Source organism: the organism of the source record quoted next, unplaced genomic scaffold (genome assembly GCF_019419815.1).
Source record: "Pyrus x bretschneideri cultivar Hongxiangsu unplaced genomic scaffold, Pyrus_bretschneideri_v1 Contig110, whole genome shotgun sequence".
NCBI classification, from domain to species: Eukaryota; Viridiplantae; Streptophyta; class Magnoliopsida; order Rosales; family Rosaceae; genus Pyrus; species Pyrus x bretschneideri.
Genome location: NW_025999403.1, coordinates 25,840 through 50,907, shown reverse-complemented (window position 1 = coordinate 50,907; position 25,068 = coordinate 25,840). Strand labels below are relative to the sequence as shown.

At 41.6% G+C, this 25,068-nt stretch overlaps 1 protein-coding gene and 1 long non-coding RNA gene across 2 annotated transcripts; one reads left to right on the top strand and one right to left on the bottom strand.

The window, feature by feature from the left end:
• Positions 1 to 737: 737 nt before the first annotated feature.
• Positions 738 to 3,076, top strand: LOC103928980 (tetraspanin-8). The gene is made up of 2 exons (XM_009338119.3): positions 738 to 1,343; positions 2,538 to 3,076. The coding sequence occupies exons 1-2, from the start codon at positions 840 to 842 to the stop codon at positions 2,835 to 2,837; spliced, it is 804 nt and encodes a 267-aa protein (XP_009336394.1). The 5' UTR covers positions 738 to 839; the 3' UTR covers positions 2,838 to 3,076.
• Positions 3,077 to 15,299: 12,223 nt separating this feature from the next.
• LOC125473957 lies at positions 15,300 to 16,049 on the bottom strand. The gene is made up of 2 exons (XR_007255689.1): positions 15,973 to 16,049; positions 15,300 to 15,619 (listed from the first exon to the last, which is right to left on the bottom strand). It is a non-coding gene; the product is annotated as an uncharacterized LOC125473957 (long non-coding RNA).
• Positions 16,050 to 25,068: the final 9,019 nt, after the last annotated feature.

Here is a 25,068-nt window from a genome sequence, read left to right as displayed (position 1 = left end):
ACGCAAAAAAAATTATTGGGTCTCGCTGACGTCACATAGGCCGGTACATTACTCAGCACATTTTGGGCCACCCTATATGCTGGCTTGGGCTATGGGTTGGCCTATTTGGATTGGCTAGAGGGGATTTGAGTGAAGCCAATCTATTTTTTAGGCTTTGTCCCAGCCTATCCCATTGTGGTGGACTTACTCTTAATTTAAATAATATCGTTCGTAAAAAAAATCCAAAATTAAAGGTATGAATTGAGGGTAGTGTCTTATATCTTCTTTTTGGTCAAATAACTAAGTTCTAAGTTGTGAGAGAGGATTCTCGCCCAATCCCCTTTGTTAGGATTTTGGAGATCCTCCAATCACATCCGTCCATCGTAAGTCATGCAATCAGTTTTTATCAGATATTGTTTATATCAATTTTAAATAAAAAATTTACAATAATTTTTAATTACACGATATATTATGAACCAATATGATTTGAAAATCTCCGATTCCTCACAAAAAGATCCTCACTCGTAAGTTGTAACTGCTGGCGACTTTTGTGGATTTCTTGTGGCGGTGTCAATCCGAGTGAAATTTATTGCCTTGCCAATATTGGAAACTACTCCGAATCAGAGAAGGAAAAAATCATCCTCATATGACACTTGACACGGTTTAGTTTAATCTCCGCTACCCCCACACGGTTTAATCTCCGATACGCTTCCGTAAAACCCACCATATAAACACCGCGTTCTCGTCCTCCTCAATCTTCACAATTCCTCATTCGACTTCTGCACCTCTCTCTCTCTCTCTCTTTCTCTCTAAAAAAAACTTGTTTTTTGCGAACTGGGTTTTTGAACTCGCCGGCGACAATGAGGGTCAGCAACAACCTGGTGGGTCTCCTCAACTTCATAACTTTCCTGCTGTCGATTCCGATCGTGTGGGCCGGAGTATGGCTGAGCAAGCAAGGCAGCACCGAGTGCGAGAAGTTCCTAGACAAGCCCGTCATTATCCTCGGCGTATTCCTGATGCTGGTGTCGCTGGCCGGCCTAATCGGCGCCTGCTGCCGGGTCTCGTGGCTGCTGTGGGTCTACCTACTCGTCATGTTCCTCCTCATCGTTGTCCTCTTCGCCGTCACCATCTTCGCCTTCGCCGTCACCAACAAAGGCGCCGGAAAAGTGATTTCCAACAGAGGGTACAAGGAGTACAAGCTCGGGGACTACTCGCAGTGGCTGCAGAAGAGGGTTAACAGCACCAAGAACTGGAACAAGATCAAGAGCTGTCTCATTGACAGCAAGGTCTGCTCTACTTTCAGGGACAAGTATGTCAATGATACCATCCAGACCTTCTATTCTGAGAACCTGTCAGCGCTTCAGGTATCATATTTTCTTCTTTTTTGTTTTGGGTTCTTTTTGAATTCTGCTTAATCCTTGCTCCAGATCTGAATTTTTTTTCTTCAACTGGGTTGAAATGTTAGTCTCTGAACCCGTCTTTGGTGAAATTTGTTTTGATTTTAATCTAGATTTTGTTTCCAGTCTTGGATATGTTTGTTTCTGGGTCTGAGTTGTGGTTTCTGAATGTTGATAACGTTCTAATTTCTCTGATTTTATCTGGGTTTTAATAATTTTTCTCCCCTTTGTGCAGTCCTTTGAGATCTGAACAATATGTTAAGATCTGAATATTGTAGTTCAACTTTTTTGGTTTTACATTATCATTATCTTGCATGTTGGTGTAGGAGGTCTGACTTTTTCGAATTTTCGAATTTTGGATTGAACAAGTAATTTAGAGATATTTGATTGTGTTAGAATATCAATTTCATTCATTGTCTGGTATAAAATGACTTTTGAAAAGTTCAATTGATGGATAAAAAGGCTTTATTCTTTGCTTTACCTTTCAATCAAATCCCGTCTTACTAGTCATTTTGTGGTTGGAGAGCTGTCTCTGTTCTTGTTCGGTGTACATTCCAATGTTGGGGGTGCCCCCGTTACTACGCTTTTTGTTAGACTCTTGTAATACTTTACGTTAGTGGTTTTCCGGTGGCACTTTGATTCTTGACGACTGAATTAGGTTCTTGTAAGCTGCAAAATATTGTCCATAAATTGTTATGCCAGGGGAATAATGGTATCATCTCACGGGTTTGCATCTTTTATTCACTAGAGAGTTGGTGGTCGTGCTTCCTTGTAACATCATGCTTTTTTGAAAGTGCATATAGTTGGTGTCATGAAAGAAAATAAGAATCCCTTTTAGAAACAAGCTGTTGTGGACGCCCTACCTACCGCCTTGCATCCACATCCACATGTGTATTTATACCCGTTAATTGTGCTTTAAACAATCCCATTTGAAATTACCTCTTCACTCCATTACAACTGGGTAGGACTAATAAGAATGTCTTGGGAGTAATTGCTATCCATGGTTCTTGATGTCTTTGAGTTGTATGTTTTTTCACTTGTTTGGCTTTGTATACATTTAGTAAAACCACAAACTGAACTGCCCTGTGCATTGTGCGTAGTTATTTCGTTTTTCACCTTGTCAAATGTAACGGTTCTTCTAATGTGTTTACTTATTTGCAGGCTGGTTGCTGTAAGCCATCGGATGATTGTGGATTTACCTACGTGACCCCCATATCCTGGACCAATAACGGTACCACCGTTTCCTCCAACCCTGACTGCAGTGCATGGCAGAATGATGAAAAGGTTCTGTGCTTCAACTGTCAGTCGTGCAAGGCTGGACTGCTGGACAACATAAAAAGTAATTGGAAGAAGACGGCCATTGTCAACATTGTATTCCTTATCTTCCTCATCGTGGTGTATTCGGTTGGATGCTGCGCGTTTAGGAACAACAGGAGGGACAATGGATATTGGAAACAGTAAGCGACACTGAGTTCGATCAGATATTGGCATGTAAGTAGAGAATAGTTTGGCATTGGCAGCTAGCTCTTATTAGTGGAACATATCTTATTGACCAGGGTTATTGATATTAATCTCCTGTATAAAGTCTTTGATCTCATTTGGTTTTGGCTACGACGTCGTTCAGCTGCTATTTTGATGTTTTATCAGCTGCTATGCGAATGAATCTCTGTTTGTTTTGGAAAGACTTATTTGTGTGTGCATGCCCTGTCATTTCGTTTTACTTATTTATTTAATATTTTAATTGGTCGTCGACGTATGTCATTTTCTCGTATGCTCCAAATATTTGTATATACATGTACGTTATGCATGAGCGTATATCTATTTGTTTATTGAGTCGGGATGTATACAAACGGTGATAATATTATTCAAGAAAATACTTGTTATGGTATTTTAGATTATTAACTTGGGGACAATTGGAGTGTGAGATCACAGTAAACCAGTGGTGTTGACTTTGCAGATAAGAGAAAGTTGGGGTAGTTTACAAAAGTTAACACTTTATCAGTTTATGGCAACAAGAAAAAGTGAAAGTCGTGTTAACAGTTGAAGTGTCGAGAACGTCATACGTATAGTTGAAGGAAGGACCATAGAATTGTTATTAAGTCAGGACTATAGGGTTTTGATTTGATACTGGTGGATGGACCACAAGTCCACTATCTTTATGAAGTTGGATTTGTAGTTGTTGGTTCAACTACCACTCTTCAGCTTGTGGCTGCCTAATGGCTGTACATTTCATCTTTTTGACATGAAATTTGAGCTTGTGGTTCAACTACCATCATCTTTCTAAAATATTATAAATTTGAGCTTACAACTCTGACAATAATAAACTAAGTAGTACTCCGTCACAAATAACTTTTTATTTGAGGGATCCTCAAATAACTCCCTCAAAGTGTGGCCCACTATCTAAATGTTTTCAATTCAAGGATCTAAATATTTATATTTTATTTTATAATTCATAGATCATTTTTTAATAAAATAAGTTAATTCAAAACTATTAAGACATTCAATTGTATTTGATAAATTCTTCAATTAATTATAGCTTGACGTAAACAAATAGTTGCATTTCACAAAAAAAATACAGGTTTTTAACTTTACTCTATGGAACTCAATTTTGATCTCACTTTGCTCCCTAAAATTCAAAAACTCGCTACTTTAGTCCTTGAAACTAAAAATTCTCTTTATACTCCCTTGTTTCTATTTTTTTAAATCAGTTCATCGATTCAATATTTATAATTGGTAATATTTCAAATTTATCCTAAAATAAATGTATAGTTAAAAAGAACAAAAAGAGCCATCTGTTCTGACACACCTCGACCGAGATCGGGGCATGCTGGCCGTCACGTGGAAGTGACATAACCATGTGCACAGTGCAGAAGCTAATAAATAATAATAAAAGTACGAATAAATAAAAACCAGCTATACACAAAGTAAGAACATACATGTGCAAGCGTAAGTGTGAAAACAAAGTTCAGAGCACGAAGACCTAATTCAGTCCAGGAGAAACAACACTACATAAACACACCCAAAGGTAGTCCTACACTGGCGATAATCTGTCAAATATGCCGGGAAAATCCTTTGGGGAGCCACCACAAGTGCTAGCCAACTAGAACCTGGAGGGGCGCAAAACAAAAAGCGTGAGTGGGCAAAAACAAAGCTTTTCAAAAACCATTTCATAAACAAAGTTCTAACCTCTCGCCGTAAAACCTGTACACTTCCCAGAAAATAGAATATACATATATATATATGTCATGCTCAGAAATATGCCATGCCAAATGTCTCGAAATAAAATGCAAGTACTCAGGTAACGCCAAAACAATGCCATGTAATCTGTCAGCCGGAGTCACCTAACGTGACCTGTACGGCTGAATATAAAGCTCAAATCTCCATCTCACTAACTATACCTGCACACGAGTCGAAATCACATAAAGTGGTCTGTACGACAGGACTGGGTGTATAATAAGTACACTCAAGTGCTACGATCACGTGAAGGCTGGACGAATAATCGTGGGTCACCTACAAGTCGGAACCACCTAAAGTGGTCTGTACGACAGGACTATGCACCTAACTTGGATCCAAGATGAGCGTGTGGTGCGAGAGGTGAACATCACGTGAAGGACTATGCCCAACTCTGGGCGGGAGCACTAACATCGGGGGTGCAGGTTATGAGCTCTCTATGCATCTCAAATCACTACTGAACATAGACATAAATCATAACTCACCTGGCACTTACCTGTGTGTCCACAGCACCAAACATATATACATATGCGACTAATAATGCATAATTAAATGGGCAAACATAATGCATGGCATATAAACGTATAAACGTTTCATTTCACTTTCTGGGAAAAACATAAGTATATAGGAATATACGGAAAACCAAAAGCCCACTTACTGGTATGTAGAAGGGTCGTAACCCCCTTACCTCGAGTGACCGCACTCGTCCTCGGAATAGGTCTCACCTATATGCGAAACAACTATAAAAACGTTAATTTTAAAGCGCATAACCAACCTTACGAAATAACTTCCCATACAAAGCTCAAATGGGGTGTATGAATACACCAATGTGACCTCAGGAACATCCCCATATTTTTAGAAAAATTTTCCGACGCTGCACACGCCCCCACGCGCTAGCCAAGGCACGGCCACACTCGCCGCCCACGCGCAGGCACGTGCCTGGCACACTGACGGCGTCAGGAATATTTCATTAAAACTAACTGATGCCGTTAACGCCGTTAGGAATATTCCGTCCAAACTGACGGAATATTCCGTCAGCTTCTCCGGCTAAACTCCGGCGCTGTCGTCGGCGCCGGAGCGATGGAGCCGGAAAACCGGGAAATTTTTAAAACTTTGTATCTTCTTCGTTTTTCAACCAAATTTCACAAAATTGGTACCAAAATTAAGCTTACAACAAGAGGAACAAATCCATACCACTTTCAAGCACTAAAACCCACAGAATCTCGCCGGGAAAACACCACCAACTCCGCCCAAACTTGTAACTCATGATCCCGACGTCCAAAACCATCAAACGAACCACCCCCGAGCCTCCTAAGGACCTCACCAAGCTTCCTACAAGCTTGAAATTCCCAAAACACACAAGAATTAACGTGTGCATGAACAGTGACCAAATCGGGGGATCCTGAGTTTGACGTGAAAACGAAGGTATCCTTACCTGAAATGGGTATGGTTGAACTCCTAAGGAGCTCACGAGCACGAATATGTAATTTGTTTTCTCAATCTGTGAAGGTTTGATAATTTCTTTTTTTTTTTTTTTTGTTTGTTTCAATACATTTGTCACCATTTGATTGGATACATGAGCTTTGTATTTGTGCCTCACCAGCCGTAAGTGGCCTTAATTATGCCACATAAGTAAATTTAACAGTTATTTAACGGAATACATAGAAACAAGTCCAAATGGAGTGAATATTGAGTTTCAGGGAGTAAAGTGACAATTTTGGCATTTCAGGAGACAAAGTGAGATTGAAATCGAGTTTCAGGAAGCAAAAGTGGCAACTATTGAATTTTAGGGGCAAAGTGAGATCAAATTTGGGCAAAGTGAGATCAGTTCTCAACGTCTTCAGATTGAATCCACTTTGTTTCTCTCCATAGGCCTTAAATTGCTAGAAAAAAGAGAATGCTTCTGACTTTTGTTCTAGAAAATAAACCCACATCATCCTGCTATAGTCATCAACAAAAAGAAGAAAATATTTCTTGCCATTAAAAGATGGTGTCCGAGTCGGTTCGCATATATCTGAATGTACCAACTCAAGAGGGGCTCTTGCTTTCCATGTTGATTCTGAAAATGGTAAGCGGTGGAATTTTCCAAAAATACAACCTTCACGTATTTCTTTCTTAGACTGAACGGAAGGAAGGCCAACCACCATATCTTTCTGGTGTAAGAGGTGTAGACTTCTTTGATTTAGATGTCCGTACCTCATATGCCACAATAGTGATTCTTCTACATTTTCGGCTTCCAAAACATAGTTTTCTTCTGATGTCATGATCAACGGAAAGACTTTGTTTTCTTCAGAAATAACACAGTGGTCATCATCAAATTTAATAGAGAATCCTTTTTGTAGGAGTTGTCCTACACTTATAAATTTTGTGCCAAATTAGGAACATATAGCACATCATAGATTAGTTTTGGTGTACCTTCTCGAGTTTGAATAGAGATAATACCCTTGCGTTCCACGTTGTGAAGCTTTCCATCTCCGAGCTTGACTTGTGAATTCACATTTTCTTCAAATTTGACAAAACATTGTCTGTTTCCCGTCATGTGGTTACTGCATCAGCTATCCACGTACCATATATCTTGTGGTTCTTGACGAGCGCTGAGACATGTATAAAATAGTTGCTCTGGAGAATCATTATTTTCTGTGAGATTGGCTTCATTATTTTTCTAATATCTGCAGTCTCTTTGAGAATGGTTGGGTATTATGCACCGGGTACACTTATACCGACAATCTGCACTTTTGTGCCAGTCTTTTTACAAACATAACATTCAGGGACAAAGTTACCATTTTGGTTGTTTTGATGGCTGCGTCCTTGCTGATTGTTGTTGTTATAGTTGCCTTTGTTGTAATTATTCCGCCAATGAAATTTACTTTTTCTATTTTGAGACTTTTGAGATTCTCCTTTTTGTTTGTCTTCTTTCTCCTTCGAATCCAATTTGGATTGAAAGCCTTGCTCCAAGGATTGGTCTGTAGACCTATTAATCCTTTTTTCATGTGCTTCCAAAGAACCAATTAGTTCATGGAGCGAAAGTGCAGCGACATCCTTTGACTCCTCTATTGCTGCAACAACATGATCGAACTTCGGCGATAGACTGCATAGAGTTTTTTCTATAATTTTCTTGTCTAGAATTGCATCCCCATAACTTCTAATTGGGTTAACAATTCCATAAACTTTTGTGAAGAAAACTTCAATGGATTCGTTCTCCTTCATTAGTAAATTATCAAACTCTCGCCACAAGGATTGGAGTTTGATGGAGATCACTTTCTGCGAACCTTGGAACTCAATTTTGAGTATTTCCCAAGCATTCTTTGATGTAGTTGCAGAAAGTAATCTTGGAAAGAGATTTTTGCTTACTCCCTGTTGAATTAGGAATAAAGCCTTGGCATCTATCTTTCTATTTTCTTTAAGTGCTTGTTGCGATTCCAGTGTCGCTTTTCCCGTCGATGTTTTTTCCGGCTCCTCGTAACCATCTTTTACAAGATCCTAAAGATCTTGAGAGATGAACAAGGTCTTCATTTGTAGGCTCCAATATTCATAATTCTCTCCATCGAAAATAGGCATTAAATTTTGAATATTTCCAATGGTTGAGGAATTTGAACTTGATGCCATGATTAACACAGCGGAGGGATCAATTGGCTCTGATATACCAAATTTGTTAGAGGAAGATGGATATGAGAGAATATGGAAGAGAGTTTTAAACAGAAAACTGAAGCTTTATTGATTTCAAATTGAATACAACACTAGGCCATCTTATTGGCTATTTATAATAACATTCAGACCTTTTCATAACAGACATAGCTCTTGGATTAGTTCCAAGAGTTGCAGACACAACCCTAGACTTCTAATGAGATACAACTCTTCCTAAACATAGCTCTTCTCAAGAGACACAACTCTACTTAACAACTGATACAACTTACAGGAAGAAAATGCATTTAATAGGTAGGACACGCCCATCTATGTATTGTCGATTGACTAGTTAACCTCTCACAGTTCGTACCGCCTGTTAATTTTTGAAAACCCTAAAAAAATCCTTACTAAATGTAACTTTTCTAAGAAAAGAAAAGGTCTAGAGAACTGACTACTTACTGCAAATAAACCACTTGCAATTTCAAGAGTTGAATGGATATTCCGTACTTGTACGTCATGCTCTAAGATAAAAGTAACTATTGCTGATTGTATGGTGATAGGGATTTTACCACTTGTCAAAGTAGGGATAAAAACACACAAAATACTTGCAAGAGAACAAGGTAGTTGTAGTATAAACGGCTCAAGTATGGTCGTTTTCTGCAGGGATTGAATGAATAATTTATGTAAATACCAAATCTTAATTAATTATTTAAAAATAAAAATTGGAAAAAGTTGATTTTATGACCTAGAATATTAAAAAGGAATTTTAAATTAAAACAAATAAATAACTTGACAAAGTAAAGGAAAACAAAAGAAAATAGTTTTGAAAACGAATTTGTAAAAACATAGGGTTTCACCATTCCATTAACAATCCTATGTAGATTTACCAATTACTTATGAATTACACATGCAACTTTGAAGGTTAGGTTTTCCTTATGCATATTCTACTTGTGGCATTCAAGCTAGAATGTTTATCAAACATGCAATCCGTCTGTGGCATTCAAATCAAATGTAACATGCCACATCGCCCAGGGGAGTGATCCTTAAATGTATATTCTCATCTCTACCTAGCACAAGGCTTTTTGGGAGCTCACTGGCTTCGGGTTCTGTAGGAACTCCGAAGTTAAGCGAGAAGGGGGCTAGAGCAATCCAATGATGGGTGACCCACTGGGAAGTTGCTCGTGAGTTCCCAAAAATAAAACCGTGAGGGAATGGTAAGCCCAAAGCGAACAATATCGTGCTACGGTGGTGGAGCGGGCCCGGTAAATGATCCGTCCCGGGCCGGGATGTGACATCAAATATAAGCTTGCATGACTCATTACGCTTTGTAAAAACCCTTTGAGAAACCATTTAACCCTTAAGACGTGGCATTCGCCCTAGGTGAAATTACAACTATTAACCACAAGAAGCAATACTCAATTCCTCGGTGGCATTCCGATCGAATTGCATCCGATTACTTATCTAAACATCCTAATCGTAGCTAAGCATTAAGATATAGAGACAGTTTAAAGCACATTTATTAATAATTCAAAGCATGCATGCATAATATGATAAGCAATTAAATAAAGACTACATATTCATGCTAAGGCTCAAGGCATCGCCCTAGCAAACGAAAATTAACTACTAACAACCATAAAACAAAAGGAATTTATTGAAATATAAAAAGGATAGAAAACACCTTCAAAATACAAAGTGTCAAAGCCTAGCTAAATTCTCCACGTACATTCCCCCTTTTACCCTCATGGCTAAATATCTTATTTATACTAATAGAAAATAAAACCCTACCTTGAACAGGTCTTTGAAGAAAACTAGGAAACATAATTAAATGATAAAACAGAAAATAAAATGTTTCCTATTTGAACTAGAATTCGGACTTCATCAGAAAATCCATCTTTTGACCGACCAAATCAACTCTGATTTGGTCCCAAAAGGTCTCTTTTGAAAGATGAAGACGTTCCCTACAAATCCTCAGAAGGAATCTTCCTCAAAATATGCCATCTTAACCTCCAAAATACTCCAAATGTCCAAAAACGTCAATCTAGGAAAGCTACGCGCTGGGCTTTAATTTCATCGCCACAGTCAAACGGCCTAGTAGAAAAATTTGGAATTTTGGTACAAATATCTTGAAAGGCACACGAACATCCTCCAATTGGAATCACTCTAAAATTCATCATTTGGATCACTTTTTCCTCCAGAGGAAGTCGAATGTCCTATTTTGAAAATATATAACAAAATATCTAAATTCTACCAAAATAGCTAATAAATTATAACTAAGATTAGAGTAAAATATATAGTATAATATGGACTCATCATATGGTACCAAATAAACCCATCCAAAACGCTGTGTAAAAGTGGTATGGACAACGTGCTGAAATTGGGACCTGTTTTTTGCACGTTGATCAAATCGTACATGTATATAGTTCCATAATTCTGTGCAAGTGTGTGTGTCTGTCTATACATATATAACTATATATACATAAATATTAATAAGGTGGTGTGTGTGTGTGTATATATGTATATCCAAGTAGTACTAGTACCTGCTGAATCACCCAAAACAAAGCGCAACAAGCCTTTACAATGAAAAATAGACAACCGAGCGTCAAATTCTGACCCGCCAAACCCAAGAGAGATTTTGGTGGGATCGGTAATTGTGTGTTTAATAACTTTGTGCCTTTGATAAATGTCATGTAAATGGCTCCACCAACGCAGATGATTGTTCCAATTATCTTGGCATTACTTCTCAAGCTTCGTACATTGACTTTCTCGAATCTAAAAATATACACACATACACAAGGAAACATGTAAAACTGTTAGATTAAAGTTCAAAAACATCTATAATAAAGTACAAATGCACAAATTAACAAATTGAGATCAAGTTCAATAAAGCATTTCTTGGCAAAATTAACTGAGAAATTATCATTTTCTTTTCATAAACAAGGAATGAACTCCATAAGACGTCCCTTAGAACACCACTGCTCTCTAGCTTAATTTTTTTATTTTTTTATTTTAACTTTACTATTATTAGGGAGGGGGAAAAGTTCGAAACTAATACACTCATTTAGGGTAGGGGAGAATTTCAAATCCATAAGATATTCCTTAGAAACCCAACACTTTATCTACTAGGATATCAGACATAAATATTTTAATAATCTTAAATTTAATTTTGATAATTTTAACCTCCACATGATTGTATCAAAAACAAAATTCAAAACATTAATAAAGACTAAAACAGAATGAAAGTAAATACACAAATGTTCAAAATAGCATTAAATATTAGTCATTAGTGGGAGCAGACACTAGTCCCTTTCGCTGTCTTCTAATTTAGAGAAAACGAGTTAACCGTAATGTGACGTCTCAATACAACAAAATATTATCATGTGAAAAAAAAAATTTCACACATGATAATGCATTATTAGACAAGAAACGTCATGTGGCAATGAATCCGTTCCATGTAAATCATTCTCCTAATTTAGGAGCTTCAAGAGTTTATTTTTTTCGAAATTCTTCATAAATTGAAGTAATTCAATAGAAAAAAGCAAACTATGTGTGTAGGCACACTAGTACAAAAAACACTTTACGAGAAGCAGGTCCTTTGTCGCGCAAAGTCAAAAAAACATGGCGCAAAAATTAGCCCAACGAACCTTCGTCGCGCCAAGGCAATGATAGTAGGGTTTGCGCGACAAAGAAGTAACCTACGTCGCGCAAAGAAGAAGTAACCTACGTCGCGCAAAGTGGTTTTGCACGACGTAGGTTATTTCTTCGTTGCACAAACCCTTTTTTTTTTTTTTTTTTTGGCAAAAATATTTTTTATTTAATTTTTAATAAATATTGTAATTAAATTATAAATGTGACAGCTCGTCCCGAATTTTTCGTGCTGCAGGTGTGAAATGACGATTTTGCCCCTAGTGGATAATTGTTGTTTGTGTGGTTGTTTTGGGTGCTTGGTTGGTTGCATCTCAGCCACACATCCATCTTCATTTCCATCACCCTCTCCCGTTGACTCTCTCTATCCCGTGTCCTTGTCTTTCTCTCCCTTCTTCTTTTGCTTGTGTACGGACAAGACCAAGTCACTCGAGAACGTTGTAGATCGAGGAAGAAAATCATACCTTTGTGTTCGTGAAGTCCATACGAGTTCAACCATACCCATTTCAGGTAAGGACACCTTCGTTTTCACGTCGAACCCGAGATGTTCAATTAGGGATACTGTTCATGCACACGTAAATTCATGTGTTTTTGGGAATTTCAGGCTTGTAGGAAGCTTGGTGAGGTCCTTAGGAAGCTTAGGGTGGTTCGTTTGAAGGTTTTGGACGTCGGGATCGTGAGTTGCAGGTTTGGCCGGATTTGGTGAGGTTTTTCCGGCGAGATTCCATTGGTTTTAATGCTTGAAAGTGGTAAGGTTTTGTTCCTCTAGTTGTAAGCTTCATTTTGGTACCAATTTCGTGAAATTTGGGTGAAAAACGAGTGAGAAATTAAGCTTAGAAGATTTCTCGGTTTTCCGGCGACGACGACGGCAATGGCGCCGGAGGTTGGCCGGAGAAGATGATGGAATATTCCGTCAGTTTCGACTGAATATTCCAAACGGCGTTAGGTTAACTTTAAAGGAATCTGTCAGATATAACGGAATATTCCTGACGGTGTTAACTGACGCCGTCAGTGTGCCAGGCACGTGCCTGCGCGTGGGCGGCGCATGTGGCCTTGCCTTGGCCGGCGCGTGGGGGGGCGTGCGACGTTGGAAAATTATTTTAAAAATATGGGGATGTTCGTGAGGTTGAGTAGATCACGTTGGTGTATTCACACACCCCATTTGAGCATTGTATGAGAAGTTATTACCTAATTTGGGTTATGTGCTTTAAATTAACGTTTTTATAGTTGTTTCGCATATAGGTGAGACCTATCCTGAGGACGAGCGCAGTCACTCGAGGTAAGGGGGTTATGACCCTTTTACATACCAATGAGTGGGCTTTTGGTTTTCCGTATATACCTATATACTTGTGATTTTCCCAGAAAACGAAATGAAATCTTTATATGTTTTAAATGCCATGCATTATGTTGCCTATTTATTTATGCATTATTAGTTGCATATACATATGTTTGGTGTTGCGGACGTGTAGGTAAGTTATGGTTTACGTTTTGTCTTTAGTAGTGATTTGAGATGCATAGAGAGCTCATAACCTGCACCCCCGGTGTTAGTGCTCCCGCCCAGAGTAGGGCACAATCCTTCACGTGATGTTCACCTCTCGCACCACACGCTCATCTTGGATCTAAGTTAGGTGCATAGTCCTGTCGTAAAGACCACTTTAGGTGGTTCCGACTCGTATGTGACCCGTGATTATTCGCCTAGTCTTCACGTGATCGTAGCACTTGAGCGTATTTATTTACACCTAGTCCTGTCGTACAGACCACTTTAGGTGGTTCCGACTCGTGTGCAGGTATAGTTTGTGAGTTGTGGATTTGAGCTCTAAATTCAGTCGTACAGGTCACGTTAGGTGACTCCGGCTGACAAATTACATGGCATTGATTGACATTACCTGAGTACTTACATTCTATTTAGAGGCATTCGACATGACATACTTCTGAGCATGTTTTATATATATGTGCATATTCTATTTTCTGGGAAGCTATAAAGGTTTTACGGCAAGGGGTTAGAACTTTTGATATTGAAATGATTTTGAAAAGCTTTGTTTTTGCCCACTCACACTTTCTATTGTGCACCCCTCCAGGTTCTAGTTTGGATAGCTCTTTTGGTGGCTCTTGAGGAATTCACGGCATATCTGACAAATTATCACTAATGTAGGACCACCTCTGGGTGTGTTTATTTATTGTTTGTTTCCCCTGGACTGCACTAGGTCTTCCGTGCTCTGAATATTGTTTTTTCACACTTACGCTTGCACATGTATGTTATTTACTCAGTGTACAGCTTGGTTTTTATTTATTCGTACTTTTAGCTTCCGCACTGTGCACATGGTTACATCACTCTCACGTGACGGCCAGCATGCCCTGACTTCGATTGGGGTGTGTCAATAAACAATAATAAAAAAACCAATGGAAATTGGGGCAAGAAATATATGTTTTTTGGTAAAATTTCCACTAAGCTTGGTTTAAAGAATATTTTGTATTATCATTAATAAAAAGAAACGCATATAAGATCGATGTGGTAAAGCCAATACATTCATTATAAACCTAAGATATGGTTTGAATATATTAGCACGCGTCCTCAAACTCCAAAAATACAAACTTGAATTCTTTCAAAGACGTGCAGATAAAAGCATCTTCCCTTTGTATGAAGCTCCTTCATCACTCCTTCATATAGCTTTTTCATCACTCCTTCATATAGCTCCTTCATGTATCTCACTACTTCATGCAGCTCGCTACAATTTATGTAGGTCCTTCATCACTCATCATATCTCACTACACCAAAACCACACAACCACAAGTTTAATTATGATACAAATATCACTACACCAAAACCACACACCCTCGTTGTTCTAACAATAGGTTGAAGAGAAGATATAGGAAACAAAGGCAATATACAGATTAAGGGAACAAAGGCAATACCAAAGTTCATTACATTTAATAGTTCTCAAAGCAAATTGAAAGCTTAAGTACATGGAAGATAAGGTTGGCTTGTAGCTACCATTTGAAATAAAAGCAGTAATTCAATGATTAAATTGATTGACAAGTTCACCAATAAATTACTTGAAAAGTTCATGCACATTAACCCAGTTAAATACGATGTTTAGAAAGTAACTAAACCCGTTTAATTAGAGCAATGATATTTCAATACAAGATTATTTAAAAAACCAATGGTTCAAGAAATTACAGAGACAACATTGAATAGGGACAGAAAGAGAGAGAGAGAGAGATAGAGAGAGAGAAATTGAGTACCTGAGTAAAAATAAGAGCGTAGAGACTAGATTTCCCTTTAGCTACCTTCTAATACCCTGAAATTCGATACGTCAATTGCAAGGCATATTGCTGTCCACCACATCATGAATGTGCAAAATTGTTGCTATATCCAACACAGCAGTAAGTGTAATAAAATAGTGACCATTTTGAATAGGGATGATATGAACATAATTTATACTCTAATATCCACATCACTGTAAACCAATAAGACTTAAGAAAATGTAAAGTTCCTAATGATATTTTAAACTAAAAACAAATGACCAGAAGTTCAGAACTTACAAACTAGTAGAGAAAAAAAAAAGTAGCAGGACCCCGAGACATGAGTAGAGTATTAGTAGCTTGCACCGATGCGGATATACAGGAAACAAGCATATTGCCAATGTAACCACCGGCCAGACAAATGAAAGAAGTGTTTGCCAGAGAGGCCTTGGTTTTACAAAAGTCCATGCAAAGAAGGCATCATTCTCAGAAAATACTTGGTCCTGCAAATAACAATAAACCATTTACTAGATGTAGCGTGTGGTGGTTAGAAAATACATGAAGAGAAGAAAGCATACAGAAAGAAAAGATTTAAACATAAGTAAACCTACTAAAAGGACATTTCAAAACACTTTCGAGTAAGTTCACCCATTTCCTCCATAGTTTTCAATGTTTTATAAATATAAAATCAAAACATTGCAATCTAAAGTAAAAAATACAAAATGGTATAATAATATCACCACATGTAAACAGTACACAAATACAAAGTAAACATAAAAAGCGTAGTATGATCATAAAGAGTAGGAGTACATAGGCAATGCAGATATACTGAAATAAAAAAGTAGGATTTAGTCACCTTAAGTGGTTCCCAAGATGAAACAAAAAAACTAAAAGGCAGAGCTTGCAACTGCAAGGGTAGCAAGCTACTTGTACAAGAACAATTAAGAGGTTAATTAGCTCCCTTGAAATATTCCACGCGTGTCTCCTGTAGAACAGGCCACCTAGACACCAAATCCTTATTGTCTCTCACCTTCTCAGCAAACAATTGGAACACGGCTTTCTGAGTAGCTTATTTCTGAATGGAAATCACGTGGCAATCAATGCACAATGAAAATATAGGCAGTAGAAAACCAGTTGGCGAAAACCTATCTTTCCTTGAATGAAAAATTCCAAAATTAAAATTGGACAAATATAATAATCAAGCCGAGGAGCTATATCCAAAAGAAACAATAACTTCTCGTCACTGATTACTAATTACCTAAGGTTGAGATAATCAAGTGATAAAGAGAAGGATATTATAAGCAGTCGTGCACACTAACAAATTAAATTCATTTTTAGTATCACCATGTAGGCAACACCATCTAATTCTACAATGCAGAATATTCCAAAATCTCAGTATCTGAGCTATGTATGGATTTCCTTTGGAATTGGTGTGAGGCTGCCATCTTCGGAATTGAAGTTTGCATGCCATAGAGAAGACTAAAATCATGCAAGAAAACTTAAATTCACAACATAACATAATAGAATCACAAAGTTATCATCTGGTTGAAGGAATTCAGTACTGTCACAGATTCACAGTCTCCAATATTTACAGTATTGGAGAAAATATAAGGAATCCCAAAGTCCAAAAATTTGTTATCCTCCATAGTATTGGAGAAAATAAACTAATTCGATCATCAATTTACAATATTTACACAAGTGGATACCACAAATGTAACATCCCACATCGCCTAGGGGATTGGATCCTCTAAGCCTTGTATGTATATTCCCATCTCTACCTAGCATGAGGCCTTTAGGGAGCTCACTGGCTTCGGGTTCCATCGGAACTCCAAAGTTAAGTGAGTTCGTGCGAGAGCAATCCCAGATGGGTGGCCTACTGGGAAGTTCTCGTGTGAGTTCCCAGAAACAAAACCGTGAGGGTGTGGTCGGGTCCCAAAGTAGACAATATCTTGCTACAGTGGAGTCGAGCCAAGGATGCGGTGAGGGCCCGGGCTGGGATGTGCCAACAAAATCTTATGTTATACTGTTGTTCCTAAAAATTACAAAGCCTACGTGGCGCACAGGCCGAGTAACTAATAGGCTAACTAAGTCCTTCGGTAGAATGCGGAGCGTGCTAACTCGTCGGTCGAGCTCGGCTGAGGAGTAAAATTCGTTGTTGTCGCGTTGAGCGCGTTGCTGACTTCTTAATCTTGCGACTGCGACCGACGAAGGAGCACTCCCGGTCTTTAGGTTCTAGAGCCTGAAAACGAGGCTGCTAGTTCTGCGAAATTCACAAATCGTCAGTGCCTGATTCAGTCACCGTGATTATGTTCGTAAGAGTATAAGCATGTCGAATCGACACTAGACTATACGGACACAAATATTCAAAGGTGATGTATGTCTTGATGGTGAACGTGGTTCGGCCGTCAGAATGTCGAACTCTAAAACTTACTTGTGAATACCCAATCATAAAACCACTCGACGTCCGATACGCCAAATGTCGTAACTCGTGACACCTTACTTCGCCGAGAAAGCTGATAAGATGACCCCTGCCAATAAGGATTCGAAAACCCTCCTCGGCCGAGACTTGGATAGGTAACCAGTCGACCGAGACGCAGTGGTGTTTATCCAAACTGAAGATGCTCCTCGGTCGGCTGATTCTACGGCGACAATGCTATTTATCCAAACTGAAGATGTTCGCCGGTCACCTTCACAGTGTTGTTTATCCAAACTGAAGGTGTGTTGGCAGAAAAAGAAAAGGAAAAATCTCAAGGTGTTTGAGAGGTTTTGCGCAGGGCAATTGTATGTTTAATTAAAGGTCCTTCTTTGTTGCATGATTTCTTGTATTTATAGTACCCACTTCTTGAGACCGAATCAAACCCCTATCTGGATTGGGAGTCCTTGCCCCGTTCCAACTTTACTTCAAACAACCCTACTCCCATTAGGACTTTGAACTTACCCCCCTTCGAGGCTTTATTCCTCGCTGGCCGAGAATCCTAGTTTCACTAGGACTTCCTCAACCCTCTTTATTTATCTGGACTACTCCTTCTTATGATAGGACTCGACCGACCCTGCTAAATGGCCCGGAATTCATCAGGCAGCCCATAGTATTTGACACAGCTTTGGGTTGAGCATAACCTTATGCTCGGCCCAACAATATTATTTCGGGCCCAAACATTGCCCCCTTGCTTCTGAGGTCACCGACTGTCAACCTTTGGTCGGATTTCAACCTTGAAGAAGCGGAACCATCTTTTGCTCTTTAGACTTCGCTGTTCTTGATAACCATTACTATGCACATTTATGGGATATGATTGCACTATCCTCATTACTCCCGACGTACAGCCACTTGTCGACTCTCTGCCAATCCTAACAACTTTCAATCATGGCCCTCGAAATGTGCACCCACCAAAGCGCCTTTCCCTCATTAATGCATTAAAATCGCCGCCGCACGCAATCGTGCATCCTGGATCCTTGAAAACCCCGATCCTATCCTGTAGGTTCCCAAAATATCCGAAATGATTGGGGCCATTTCCCGATTAAATTTCCCCCCAATTCCAACTTTAGTGCTTTCAAATACCAAACGTTTGATCTTCTTTTTAAAACGCCTATAAATACCCAAATTTCTACCATTCGTATCCCACGCTTTCAGAAATTTTGAAATCTTCCCTTCGCCATTCCTGCTTGCTCAAACTACGCGCCCTCAAGCTCATTTCTTTGAAACCCTCTTTTAAACCTACGCACTACTTTATTCCTTACCAATGGCCTCCTTCATCTCCAAGCTTTCCAACGAGTGCAATAAATGCAAGGACTTTATCGACCGGAGCGCCATCAAAATGCTACGCTTCGAAAATGACCTAGCCACCACTCACCAAATTATGGGTCCACTATTCAAAGATGCAGTGCCGTCGTGCATCACCAACCTTCTCAAGGAACAGTGCTTAACACCCTTGCTGCAGGGGTTTGATTGGTCGAAATGGTGCCTGGCACGGCCTCAAGGAGCTTGACCCTCGACTACTGCAGCCTGGGCCGCCTGGGTCAACCGAATGAGCACATTCTTCGGCCAAGAGTGGAAAGCTCTCGGCATTTATGACGCCATCATGCTCTCGACCATGGATAGAGAACTGCTCATGGCTGCCCTAAGTTTATGGTGTTTGGCTACCAACACCATGATCCTTCCTTTCGGCCCTCTCGGCCCCACCGTCCTTAATATCTCGGCTATCCTTAGGACTTCCCCGTCTGGTCTCCCAATCAATGTCGCCCTTTCCGGATGCCCCTCGCCTTTCGACCTAAAAGCGTTGTTCGACGAACGGGCCATCGAGACACTCAGCCGAGGCGATCGGGAGCCTTCGAAAGAAGAGGTTCAGAAGCTACACAAGAACTTCTTCAATTACAACACTCTTATCCTCCACTTCGCCGGCCAAGGCGAGGAGAGCCTTAGGAAGGGAGAACATAAAGCCTTCCCATTCTACTGGTACAACAAATGAATTTGTTGTACCAGGTCGAACAAATGTTTGGTCAAGAATATGCCGGTGGCTCAGGCCTTGGTTAGCGGTTACTCCTTGGCACTCAGTCCGGCTATCCTCGCCAATTACTTTCGTTGTTTGGCCGAGACGACCATCAACAAAATCGACCCGCACCAGAACGGACCCCTCTGGGTATTCCAACTCTAGCTGCAGGTTTACTTCTCCACACTTCGGCCCGAGGTCCCCGTTTTCCAGCATACTGCAACGCTTGGTCCCTAACTAACCTCTCGATCGGCGCCTCTTCACCGGGCTGACGAAGTCCTCAAACACTTATTCGGCCTAGACGTCCTCTTTGACGACGAGTTCCTGGTGTGCCGGTGTCAGGAATACCCCTCATCGATCAGGCTTCCGACGGCAGCATGGGCCGAGACCGAAGATGCTGATCTTCGTCAACATTGGGGGTCATTCGTGCTGGTCCGCGACCTTCCCCTTGGTTGCGATGCCCATCGAGCGAGCTGGGAGGTCTATCATCCCCATTTCGTCGCCCGGCAGCTTGGCTACCTCCAAGGTTGCACCGTACCCCTGCTCGCTTCTCGCTCCCTCCTAAGTCGAGGACGCCTTTCTGGTTCCTCTAAGGGAGTGCAAGACGACGGAACAGGAGTTTCAGGACAAGTGTAAAAAATTTCAGCTTCGACCGACCGTTCTTGAATCTTTGGGTACCGACACCTTTGGGGACTGGTGGGACGAGTACACCGGTGACTTCTTTGGCGTCTCGGCCGAAGACGTGGTAAGCAGAATCTTCGACGATCGGCCCAGACAAGCTCCCGCGGCCCAACCCAAGGAATCGACCCAAGGTACATTGTCCTTTCGTCCTTTGTACTTCAATTACTTGCCCCCTGTTACTGATTACTTCACTATCTCAGGTGGTCGTGTGTTGAGAAAGGCGGAGGTGGTCGTCGTGGTGGTGGCCAAGAAAAAATTGGTCCCCACAAAGAAGATCGTTACTACCGGGCGGACATCATCAACCAAGCGCCCCTACCAAGACGCCGAGATGGGGGATGACGCTCCTCGCCCTTCCAAACGCGTCAAGAAGTTGGCTAAGAAAGGCAACCGAGAGATTTATGTTATTCCTAGCGACACCACAGGGACAACTGCTCTTGCAGTCTCTCTTTCCATCCCAGCTGCCCTGGCTTCGGAGCCGGCCATTGCGCTTACCTTGGGGGAAACGGCCGCACCCGTCGAGGCATCCCCCATCCAGCGACCGACGGTCATTCTGGAAGAGGTATGATTCCACCGCTATCCTTTGTTTATTTAACCTTCTAGTCGTAACAAAAGTTTCCTCAGGACGATGAGAGCGACGAGAGTGACGAGATCCTGCTGGAGCGTCGCCCTCGACCAGTCAACTCTCCTCCTGTCCATCCTCCTTCTGTGGTCGAGGCAGTCGTCCAACTGGATCCCCTTACGGCGGATCGTGGGAAAAGGCCCCTGGCCGATCCTGAGGCGACGGTCGAAACGCCATTCCATCCGCAAGATGAAGACCTCCTCATTCCTCCATAAGAAGTTTCCTCGGCCTTTGTAAGTTTTACTTCTTTTTGTTGATTTTATCATGACGCACTTGTTCTTAAAGAAATATTAAATGTCAGGTGCCCGAACGTTCATTTCATCGACAATTTTATGCGCCGACAAGCATTGTCTATATTTCCTGGCCACCGTCGTGGCCATCAAATGTAGATAACCTCCATCGGCCGCATGAATTGAGAAGCGGTCTTAGGCACTGGGCTTGGCCATTAAGTTCCCTGGGTTCAAGCAACGAACTAGAGGGCATGGCCGAAGTCTCCTCCCGGCAGGTCTAAAAACAATCCCTTTGTCATGCACTCCATGCATTTCACATCTTATTTTCCTTTACGAATTTTCCTTTATGTGCAGCCTTCGTGGGAAGTAGAGCTCGACGCTCTTCTTCAGAGCACGACTGGTGTGGCCGGCTCCTCTGCTGCCCCTGCTGACCCAGTGGAGGCCGTGCCCGAGGCCTAAGCTTTTGTTAAGCTACACGAGCTCCTGTCCTTCTCTGCCTCCCAAGTCCTCCAATACAAGGGTCTTGACTCCGTTGGGGAGTGCTTAAACGACCTTGCCAGCAGCGGTTACCTGAGCACGGAGAATATCGCTTATCTTACTGACCTTCTGGAGCGGACTTGGTAGCACTTCACTATTTTTGAACAAGCTCTACGGGCCGAGGACGACTTGAAGGCGGCCAAGGTTGCGCATGAGGCTGGTCGGGCGGAGGTGGAGGCGATAAAAGCAAAGAAAGCGCAGTTGATCGAGTTTGATCGTCAGATCTCCAATCTCCAGCGTCAGATTGATGAGCTTCGACGGCAAAGGTCCGCTGCTGCTTTAGAACTTGAGAGGGACTTTGAGGTGAATAGCGCTCGGCTTACGGCCTTCACTGCCGGCGTGCGGCATATCCAGCAATTGCAACTTAACAAGAAGACGAGGCAGGCTGAGATAATTTTGAGCGAAGTGAAGTGGCTGGAGTTGAAAGTTGCCGTCGAGACTTTCCTCCCTTCGACCCCCTAGAAAATTATTTTTATTTTATTTTAGGAGCCTCTCGAATGTATATGTTCACCCTTTTCTACGAATTAATACAATGGTATTTATTCTTGCATTTCCCACGTGACTGGATAATACTTTTTAAAAAATTTTCCATTAATCGGCAATTTGTGAATTAAACCGGTCCGATCTCTGAGATGATATGCCCCCTTGCCGAGAACTTTGTGAACAATGAAAGGCCCTTCCCAATTTGGCGACCATTTGCCAAACCTGGGGTCTTTAATCCTAACAGGCAACACCGTTTGCCAAACTAATTCTCCTTCGCCGAACGTTTTTTGTTTGACGCGCTGGTTATACGCTCACTCGGCAATTTTCTTCTGTGCTATTAATAAGTTACTCGCGTCAATCCAATTTTCTTCTAAGTCTTCTAATTCTTGTCACCTAGCTTGACTATATTCGGCACTAAACAAACTACTCTGCTCGATCACTCGTAATGAGTTTATACTCAACTCGACTGGTAACATAGCATCATGTCCGTAAGTTAACGCGTAAGGAGTCATTCCGGTGGCCGACCGGGGTGAAGTTTGGTATGCCCATAATGCTTCGTTTAACTTTAAATGCCACAGCCTAGGCCTTTCTCTTACCGTTTTTTCGAGAATGTCGATCAACACTTTATTGCTTGCCTCAACCTGGCCGTTTGCCTGTGGGTAATACGGCGTAGATTGCTCAAGTCGGATATTTAGACTTGCTGCGTATTCCCTAAACCTGTCGGCCGTGAATATGGTGCCATTGTCGGTTATGATCGTTTCTGGCACGCCGAATCTGGTCACAATATTTTCCTCGACGAAATTGCATACTTCTTTGGCCGTTAGTTTCGCGTATGAGCTTGCCTCGACCCACTTAGTGAAGTAGTCAGTTGCTACTATTATCCACGTATGTTTTGCCGCCCCCGACGATGGCGTGATTTTGCCAATTACGTCCATTGCCCATCCCCTGAACGGCCATGGTTTAGTAACCGAGTGGAGTAATTTGGCCGGGGCTCTCTGCACGCGTCCATGAATTTTGCACGGTATGCATATCTGTGCATATTCGATGCAATCCTTTAATATACTGGGCCAAAAGTAACCATGTCATCGAAGCAACCAACGCATTTTTCGTCCAGATTGGTGAGCCCCACAAATTCCTTCATGTACCTCGGCCATCGCTTGGGCAGCCTCTTGTGGGCCGAGGCACAATAGTAGTAACCCGTCCTTGCCCTTTCGGTATAATTCATTTTGGTATGACATGTAATTCGTGGCGAGGACCTTCGTTCTCCGGTCGTGTTTCCTATCGAGGTTATCGAGGTATCGTAGCATCGTCTTTCTCCAATCGTCTGGTTGTACCTCGACGACACATACTTCTATGGGGTCTCCTCGTTCTAGTAAGGATGGTAGCGACATCACCCTTATGCGTATTACGTGATTGCGCTGGAGAGTTTGCTGATTGACCAAGGCTGGGTACGATCGCAGAACTGTGGGTGTTACCCGGCTTAGCTTGCCCCCCGTGAGTTGGGCTCCGGAGGCGATTTGGGCGAGTTCGTCGGCATCCGTGTTGTGAATACGCGAAATATGCTCAAATGTGATTCGTTCAAACGACTCGGCCAGATAGGTAGCGACCATGTGATAGGGCGTTAAAGTACAACCCATGCAACGGAACATGCCGTTGAGTTGGTTAATCACGAGTTCAGAATCACTGAGGACGAGAACGCAGGATGCTGGTAAATCGTGTAAAACGTGGAGGTCGATGATGAGAGCTTCATACTCGGCATGATTATTTGTACAGCTGAAATCCAACATGAGAGAAAAATACCAGCGGTAGTGGTTGGGTGACTGAATGGCAATGCCAACACCAGCTGCGGTCGAAGTACTGGAACCATCAAAATGCATAGTCCAATGGTTATCGCATGTTGTAACTAAACCGATGTCGACGTCGCTACCCCCAAAACCATAAGGAGAGGGATGTTAGGCCAAAAAATTGGCAAGAGCTTGGCCTTTGACAGTCTTTTGGGGGACATACTGGAGACTGAACTCGGATAACGCGAGCGTCCATTTCCCAATTCGGCCTTTGACGATAGGCCGAGTGAGCATGTAACGAATCACATCTGTTTGGGCAATGACCTGCGTAACAGATGGGAGCATGTAGTGCCGAAGTTTTGATGCGGCGAAAAACAAAGCTAAGCACAGTTTTTCGACGGGTGAATAATTTAGCTCCGGCGAACTCAGATTATGGCTAAGATAAAAAATAGCTTGTTCACGCCTCACATTGTTATCTTGCGCAAGGAGACAACCAATGGACTCAGCCGCTGCCGAAATATACAGTTTAAGAGGTTCGCCGCGACGAGGTGGAACTAGTATGGGAGGTGTGGAAAGGGACACCTTGATTTGCGTAAATGCCGTTTGATGTTCTTCGCACCATTCGAACTTGTCGGAATCCTTAAGTTGGAGGAGCGTAGAGAATGCCTTCATCTTACCGGCCGAATTGGCGATGAAGCGGCGGAGAAAATTTATCTTCCCGAGCAATGACTGGAGCTGCTTCTTTGTTGTCGGGGGTGGGGCGCTAATGATTGCACGGGCTTTATTTTCATCGACTTCAATGCCGCGATGGTGCACTAAAAAACCCTAAGAAATTACCGACCGATACACCAAAGGCGCACTTGGCTGGGTTCATTTTGAGATTATTCTTGTGCATGCGAAGGAACGCTTGCCGCAGATCATCCAGGTGCGTTTGGTGGCACTTTGATTTTACCACCACATCATCAATATAAACTTCGACGATTGTACCGATTAAGTCGTGGAATAACGTATTCATGGCTCGTTGGTATGTGGCGCCGGCGTTCTTGAGGTCGAATGGCATGACTACCTATTCATAGGTATCGAGTGCCCCTGGGCAGCGGAAGGCGGTCTTGTGGACGTCGGCTTCAGCAATAA

Bases quoted from the DNA above. Each gene is read 5' to 3' on its own strand.
- LOC103928980 (XM_009338119.3), top strand. From the start codon at position 840: ATGAGGGTCAGCAACAACCTGGTGGGTCTCCTCAACTTCATAACTTTC. The intron at 1,344-2,537 runs GTATCATATTTT...ACTTATTTGCAG, and splicing joins AGAACCTGTCAGCGCTTCAG to GCTGGTTGCTGTAAGCCATC.